The following is an 8,742-nucleotide window of genomic DNA, read 5'->3' on the forward strand; positions in this document are numbered from 1 at the left end:
AAAAGTATAGCATTACTCCCACTCAAATTCTTATCATGTATTTTTTTTGTAGAAATCAACTGATTAAAAATGTATATGGGAGTACAAAGGATAGGATTACTAGTGATGTCTATTTTTGCTTATGTTGACATTTCAACTTTTTCTAAATTAAACATGCATTTTACTCATGCAATTAAAACAAAAATTTCAAACAACACCAATCTCCAAATATAAGGGATTTATTAGGAAAAAAGCCAAAATGTACAACTGGGAAAAAACAGGAAATTTGTGTAAGTAAGAAAGTAAGAGAGAGAGGGAGAGTGTGTGTGTGTGTGTGTGTGTGTGTGTGTGTGTGTGTGTGTGTAATTGATGGAGGGGGTGGTGAAGGAGTACTTTCAAGCCCTAAATTCTATGAATAAGAAAGATGAAGGTGCTGGAACCATAGTTACCATGGCCAGCCTGGTACAAAAGAAGCACCAAACCAAAGGTGAGATGAGAACAGAGATCACGTCTGTCTTATTCACTGTTGTATATTCAATCTGTAATAACAGTGCTTAGCAGTCAGGAGATACTTGTTTAAAAAGAAAAGAATGAAGAAGGAGGATAGGAAGAGGAAGAAGGACGGAGCAAAGCAAGGCAAGAAGATTAGAATCTAAGAAAAGACAGAGCACCATAGGTGGTGTAAGGGAGGAAACACCTAGCAGATGGGTTAGCTGTTAAATCTTTCACACTTATAGCTCAGTAGGAGCAGATTTTAGGGCTTGGACAATGCAGCTTAAAGAAAGCCCAGTTCTTTGAGGCTTACACATGAGAACAGAGAAGTGATGAATGGGAGGACCAAGGCTCAGGATAGAGGGTCAAGGTTAAAAAAATTGTTGCAGAGATCCTTGTCATTGCAGCATGAACTTTCCATGCGCCAAGATCCTTCATACAAAGCTTCAAAGCCACATAAGTACCCACAGAACTGCAATCCATACTGGACTTTGCCATCTGCGGAAGAATAAAGACAAGAAAAAGGAGACCTCCTTCAAAAAAGGCAAACATTTGCTACCTAAGAGGAAAGCAATAAACATTTCTTGGAAGTAGCAATGATTCAATGAGTGAGGAAAAACAGCACATTGATCTGGGCATGAAGCTGCTTGGAAGGAAGGAACTGAGACGAATGAGGTGGGACCCTCGTGGGTCATCCTCTCCCAGCCCTGAATTCTTCCCCACAGAATCTCCAGTTCCCAAAAGCCCTACCACAAACAAACCCCAGTGCAATTTTTATAGCCCAATTCGTGTCATCCCTCAGGATCTAATAGTAGCACTCAAAGGCCCAGAGACCCCTCAGCAAGCCCTTTTTCTCCTGATAGGTCTACTGGTCGAGTCAAGGGCTAGTGGCAACACAGCACCAGAACCAGAGGACGCTGTCCCAAATCTCTCTTCTCTGGCCCTCAAGGCTCCTGAGAGAGCCACCTCTCTCAAGATTTGGCTAGGGTCATGACAAGAGGCTCCTCAGTCCCCACCTACCTTCATAGTACTTCCTCAGAATGCACTTCTGATATTTTCTGGCTTTGCATGTGTTTCTCTCAGTCTGGCAACTCCCATCAGGATTGACATAACTACAATTGTGACATTCTAGAGCTGGAAAGTCAAAATCAGAATAATGTGGCTCTTCCTGGGCCCAGCTTTGCCATAGGTCAGAAGACAGTGCCCACCACTTGTCCCACACCTAGCATGAACAATGAATGTTCAGTTTCCCATACATATTTGGTGTATATTAGTGTGCTGTAAGCACATGTTTGATTTCTTGGTGGTTGGCTTATAACAGCGTAGCATCTTTCGCAAATCTGGGGGAATGTACCAAGGGCCTTTGTGGGGAGGCAGTATGCATGCCTCTGGGGGCAGGGCCTGGGCCAATTCAGACAGAATTTCTGTACTTACAGGTACTCAGGCTTCCTGAAATTGATGGTGCTACTGTAGGGTGAAAATCATGACCTACATTACAGGTTCCCCCATCCCATATCCTGTCACCCTCAATCCTTCCTCCCAGCTCTTTCAGAACAACCCTCATCTTTTGCCCTCATTGCCCACAAAAAACCATGTTAGCTCCCTTTCAACTCAAATTTAGGGCCATCAGGAAGAAAGCAAGTGGAATTTGGGAGTATCAGAGATTAGAACGCAGGCAGCAGGGAGAAGCTTGAGCTTGAAGTAAAATAGGGGAGAGAACAAAACAAGAAAAAACCGTTGCCATTGAGTTGATTCCAACTCATAGGGACCCTATAGGACAGAGTAGAACTGCCCCACAGAGTTCCAAGGAGCGGCTGGTGGATTCCAGCAGCCAACCTGTTGGTTAGCAGCCAAGCTCTTAACCACTGTGCCACCAGGGGAGGGAGGAGGAAAAACTAAAGAGGAGCATAGTGAAGCCAAAAGCCAAGGAGGAAGCAAAAGAGAGTGGAGGCCAAGGGGAGACAAACAAGTGCGGGTGGAGTGGAGGCTGTGGAGACCATCTTTAAAGGGAAGGCCAGGACCACTCTTGCACCTCACTCCTCACCTCCCCGTGGACCAACAATCCACAGCCACCGGTGTGGGTTCTGCTAACTTAGATCAAGCCCCGACCGTCCTTCCAAATGCTCCCAGAAGCTTACCTTGCAGGAAATCCAACAGAATGGAGAGGCCCAGCAACAGCAGCAGCAGGTGCTTACCCATCTCAGAACAAGGGAAGAGCAAAAGACAAGGGCAAGAGCCAGGTGCCTCAGCCCCTGAGAATCGCTGCTTTATAACCCCAGGATGGGAGGAGCAGCCAGTGGAAGCCCAGGAGTACGCTGTACTTCCCCTTGCCTCAGGGGAGCCCTGGCCTGGCTGCTCCCAGCATCCCTGGCTCTGGTCACGTCCACAGAGAGCCAAAGAGCCATGTTCTTCCATTTCTTCTTTTTGTCTCATTTTAACTAGCATTAAAATGGGAGAATCGTATCTGCTTTATGCAGCCAAAGAATTTGTGAGATTCAGGTGAGTTAATGACTCTGGAGGCATGCTGGCTTCAACACTCCATACTTCATAGGACTAAAAAAAAACCCCATTGCGGTGGAGTTGATTCCGACTCCTAGCAACCCTGTAGGACAGGGTAGAACTGCTCCATAAAGTTTCCAAGGAACAACTGGTGGATTCAAACTGCCAACCTTTTGGTTAGCAGCCAAACGCTTAACCACTGTGCCACCAGGGCTCCCTTCACAGGACTACTTCCCTGAAATACGGTGGGAGGTGAGATATTTGAAGCGCCTAACAAAATATGTTCAGAGAAACGGATATATGCTTTCACTGTTGCTAAATAAAGCCTGAACACAAAATAGGAGTGTGGGGCTTACCTACTAGACCGTAGTCCAGACTAGATATAGTTGTTAGCTGCCGTCCAGTTAGCTGCCCCCGGAATCATGGTGAGCCTATGTGTTACAGAGTAGAACTGCTCCATAGGGTATTCTTAGCTATAGTCTTTATGGAAGCAGATCACGTGCCTTTTGTTCTATGAGCCGCTGAGTGGATTGGAACCACCAACCTTTCGTTCAGCAGCTGATACAAACCGCTTCTGCCACACAAGCAGCTCCCAGGCAAGATAGGGATGATTATTTGCTTACAAGTTGATGAATGAAATTTAAAAACCTTGTTCTCAAGCAAAAGTTCTGTTGCTTTGGCATCAGGTTCCTGTGTAGCTCTAGGCACATCCCAGAACATGGGTCCTCCCTTACCCAAACACCTAGCTTCAAGAATTGACATCCCCTCACCTCTCCATACACCCTCTCCCAGTTTAAGGACAGGAAATGCGCTGAAGTGGAGAACTCACTCCAGAGAAGTGTAATTCATCCCTACCTCACCCCAAATAACATAAGAAGAGCTTGCTATATGCCAGGCATGTTGCTAAATGCTTGGAAAATATTTCATTTGATTCTCACACAGCATCCCATGTGGTAGTTATCAACATCTTTATCTTATTCATGAAAAAAACAAGAGGAAGCAACTGGTCCAAGGAGGCAAAGAGGATAACTGGCAGATTCAAACACAGGTCTTCCAGACTTCAATGACTCTGTTACTGTGCTAGTGACATCCACTTCTTTATGGGTCCCAAGAGCCTCCAAATTAATGTCTGAGGACTAGAGGGTCGGAGACCCACTTCAGAAGTGTCACCTGTAGCTCTTTTAGACAAGGAAGGTTCCTGGCACCAGCCTCACATTATAAGCAAGAATAGACATGTGTCAGCAGAAATAATTTTCTATCATCTGCTAAGAATAAATATTTTACTAAATGGTTCTTCTGGGAGACCCATTTAGCCCTAATCCTAGAATGCTCCAGATCAGAGAAGGGGATGTGCCCTATTGCTTAGCCCAGACTGAAAGAATTCCTTTCTTTCATCTCCCTGGAGCTTCTCTTTGATCCTCCTTCCGGAGGGCCCAGTTGTGCACGCTCCCCAATGCCAGGGATTCCTCCTACCATTGTTCACAGTCAATCCAGCAGTAGACAAGACAGACAAGACCCATTTTAGCCTGCAGAGGTGCTGAAGAGCTATGTGTTGTGCATAGTTCATAAGATTGGCTTGGGCACCAACAACATCAAAATCTCATGGCAGAGAAGCATGTGTCATGTTAATAAGTTTATTGAAATTTAATAAGTGAATATATTGTACTAGAAAAAAAAAACTAATTTTCTTAATACAAACTGCCCAAAGCAAGGCTTGACAAAATCATCTCAGCACAGGGAGCTATCAGAAGGCAGTTAATCCCCATTTGAGCCAGAGTCAAGGAGGTATATAGGGGCTTTCCTTAGGGTTGTCAAAGTAATGGAGGCACAAAAGAAATTATTTAGGGTTTATTCAAGCAGTTCATCTATATGCATACAGGGAGACCTCTCAATTCAGAAAAGTAGCAGGGCTCATTTTAGGCTAGTTAAGGTGAGCTTTTAAGGAGAAAAGTAATGAAACACAAAGAAGGAGATAAACCATTTGCCTACTGCTAGCATAATTAATTCATGCTTCTTTCCCTTCCTTAGGCCAATAGGTGGTCCTTGTGGCCCAGCCAGCACTCATTCATGGGTACAAGAAAGGTGTCTCAATTATTCAGGAAAATCTAAAGGTTTAGAACTATTGTCTAAGGAAAGAAGGGCTAAAACTAGATTACCTTGTAAAGTTAAATTCTTTCCACAAGGTAAACTTTAAGCAAGTCCATACTTAACAAATGTCTTATCACAAAGAGATTTTATGAACACTATGTCTCCACCATGTCTCGTGCGTTCCTGTTTATCTGTAATAGGGTGCATTCCACTTTGTTCAGAGTCATTGTGAAATTTCCTATGCACTCAGAGGAATCTGTAAAACTCACCTAAGTTTTCTTTTTTTAAAAAAAAACAATATTCCCTCCTCTTGGTCATACTCTCAGGCATACTGAGAGCTTGTCCAAAAATTTCCATCACTGATTAGTAGGAATGTCTGATGTCTGATTTTGTTCCGTATGTTTCTTCTGATGGTGACAGTGGATATCATTTGTCGTCTTAGTGCATTTAAGATTGTAGAAATTATACATTTTAGGAGGGTAACTACAATGACAGCAACCAAGAGGGCTATACCCAAAGTTTGGAAGATTCTTCTGAGCCAAGATTCCTATATCTGAGATTTATCCAGGAGAATAAATCCCATGGAGTTTCAGTTTTCACTTTGGCCAGTTCAGCAGCTTCTTGTGCATGAGCTTCACTTTGATAAATTTCATGCTGTGTATCATTTATGTACATACAGCATGGTGACCCAAACAAAGCACAAACACCCTGTGAGGTCAACATATAGTCTAAAGCTAATCTATACTGTAAGGTAATTTCACGAATTTCTAATACTTCTTTGGATAAGAAAAAGATATCTTCCCCAAGTTGTGATGATGAAGTTTCTAGTTCTAATGCTACTTTCTCTAGTTTGATTTGTAATCTTAAAGCGTATCTTCCAATGCAAGAAAGTCCAGCTCCTGTGACTAAAAAAGCTATTCCCATAATCAAGCATCCTAAAAGTTTGCCTTCAGTTAGAGGATTTTATATACTTCCATTTGGTGCTGCATTTAAATGGGTAATAGTTTGTTCTTTTGTTCCTACATTGTTGGTCCCTCTCATATTTCTAATTTTTCCCAGTGGGTAAATGATTATGTAGGGACACATGGGAACAGCATAAGCTATGTAGCAAAAACCGGTCTGATTTGTAGGTAGAAAACGAAACGATTAGTGGCCTGTAGTTTACCAAGGGCTGTAAAAGAGCTCAAAGACAATGAACAGCACCAGTGTCTCACAGCCTGCAAGAGGGTGCTATAATTTTCTATTGAAACATAAATTTCTCTCTACAGTAACTCTTTTTATTTAAATTATTTATTTTGTTGATAATGTTGTTGAGAATATACACAGCAAAACATACACCAATTCAACAGTTTCTACATGTAAAATTCAGTGACATTGATTACATTCTTCTAGTTGTGCAACCATTCTCATCCTTCTTTGCTGAATCGTTCCTCCATCATTCACATAAACTCACTGCCTCGTAAGGTTTCTGTCTCATCTTTCATGCTGCTGCTGTCACTTTGATTCCACACAGATATTTCTTAAAAGGGCATAATGCTCAAGGCAGTCATTTTTTTGCTAGTTAAGTTAAACTATTGTTTGGTTTTAAGACTTCAGGGGATATTTTTGGTTTAAGGTTTATAGATTATCTCAGGGCAATAGTTTAGGGGGTTCAACCAGCTCCCATAGCTCCAGAAAGTCTGGATTCCATGAGAATTTTAAATTCTGTTTTGTATTTCCACCCTTTTGATCAGGATTCTTCCATGGAATCTTTTTTTTTTTTTTTTGACTTTTGTTCATGGTGACCCCATGTGTGTCAGTATAGTACCGTACTCCATAGGGATTTTATTTTTTTGTTGTTGTTGTTGTAGTTTAAATGAAGTTTACATTTCAAGTTGGTCTCCCATTCAAAAATTTATACCTACATTGTTGTGTGACCCTAATTGCTCTCCCTATACCATGACAGCACACTCCTCCTTTCAACCCCTGATTCTCCATGTCCATTCAACCAGCTCCTAACCCTCTCTGCCTTCCCATCTTACCTCTGGAGAAAAGCTGCCCATTTAGTCTCTAGTATCTACTTGAGCTAAGAGGCACACTCCTCACGAGTATCAGTGTATGTCCCACAGTCCAGTCCAATCCCTGTCTGAAGAGTTGGCCTCGGAAACTGTTTTAGTTCTGGGCTGATAGAGAGTCCAGGGGCCATGCTTTCCGGGGTTCCTCCAGTCTCAGTCAGACCATTAAGTCTGGTCTTCTTACTAGAATTTGAGTTCTGTACCCCACGTTTCTCCTGCTCCATCAGGAACTCTCTGTTGTGTTCTCTGTCAGTGTGGTCATTAGGGGTAGCCAGCCACCATCTAGTTCTTCTGGTCTCAAGCTAATGAAATCTCTGGTTTATGTGGCCCTTTCTGTCTCTTAGGCTAATACTTTCCTTGTATCTTTGGTGTTCTTCATTCTCCTTTACTCCAGGTGGTTGGGACGAATTGATGCATCTTAGATGGCCACTTCCAAGCTTTTAAGACCCCAGATGCCACTCACCAAAGTAGGATGCAGAACATTTTCTTAATAAACTTTGTTATGCCAATTGATCTAGATGTCCCCTGAAAGCATGGTCCCCAGACCCCTATCCCTGCTATTCTGTCCTTCAAAGTGTTTGGTTGTATTCAGAAAACTTCTTAGCTTTGGTTTAATCCAGTTGTCCTGACTTCCACTGTAGTGTGTGCTGTCCTTCCCTTCACCTAAGATAATACTCGTTTACCATTTAGTTAGTCAATAACCCTCACCCTTCCTCCCCACCCTCGTAACCATCAAAGAATGTTGTCTTCTGTGTGTAAACCTTTTCTTGAGTTCTTATAATAGTGTTCTTATACAATATTTGTCCTTCTGTGACTGACTAAATTCACTCAGCATAATGAATTCCAGATTCCTCCACATTATGTTTCACAGCTTCATTGTTGCTCTTTCTCATTGCATAATATTCCATTGTGTTAATATACTGTAATTTGTTTATCCATTTGTCCATTGATGGGCAGCTACGTTGTTTCATCTTTTTGCTATTGTGAACAGTGCTGCAAGGAACATGGGTGTGCATATATCTATTCGTGTGATGTCTCTTATTTCTCTAGGATATATTCCAAGGAGCAAGATAGCTGGATTGTACCATACGATTTCTAGCTTTTTAAGGAAGCACCAAATCGATTTCCAAAGTGATTGTACCATTTTACATTCCCACCAACAGTGTATAAGCATGCCAGTCTCTCCACAACCTCTCCAGCGTTTATTATTTTGTGTTTTTTGGATAAATGTTAACCTTGTTGGGGTGAGATGGTATCTCATTGTAGTTATGATTTGCATTTCTCTAATGGCTAATGATTGTGAGCATTTCTTCATGTGTCTGTTAGCCACCTGAATATCTTCTTTGGCAAAGTGCCTGTTCATATGCTTTGCCCATTTTTTAATTGGGTTATTTGTCCTTTTGTTGTTAAGGTTTTGCAGTATCTTGTAGGTTTTAGAGATTAGACGCTGATCAGATTTGTCATAGCAAAAAAATTTTTACCAGTCTGTAGGTTGTCTTTTTACTCTTTTGGTGAAGCCTTTTGATGAGCATAAATGTTTGATTTTACAAGCTCCCAGTTATCTAGTCTTTCTTCTGCTGCTTGTGCATTGTTACTTATGGTTCATATTCTGTTTATGCCATGTATTAGG

The 8,742-nt window shown here is 42.0% G+C and overlaps 1 protein-coding gene across 1 annotated transcript; it reads right to left on the minus strand.

Moving 5' to 3' along the window:
• Window positions 1-1,417: 1,417 nt before the first annotated feature.
• Window positions 1,418-2,670, minus strand: LOC105756587 (secreted seminal-vesicle Ly-6 protein 1-like). The gene is made up of 2 exons (XM_023736496.1): window positions 2,610-2,670; window positions 1,418-1,605 (listed from the first exon to the last, which is right to left on the minus strand). Exons 1-2 carry the CDS (start codon window positions 2,668-2,670, stop codon window positions 1,460-1,462), a joined length of 207 nt encoding a protein of 68 aa, XP_023592264.1. The 3' UTR covers window positions 1,418-1,459.
• Between the last annotated feature and the right edge of the window lie 6,072 nt (window positions 2,671-8,742).

This window comes from Trichechus manatus, unplaced genomic scaffold (genome assembly GCF_000243295.1).
Source record: "Trichechus manatus latirostris isolate Lorelei unplaced genomic scaffold, TriManLat1.0 scaffold00088, whole genome shotgun sequence".
NCBI lineage: Eukaryota > Metazoa > Chordata > Mammalia > Sirenia > Trichechidae > Trichechus > Trichechus manatus.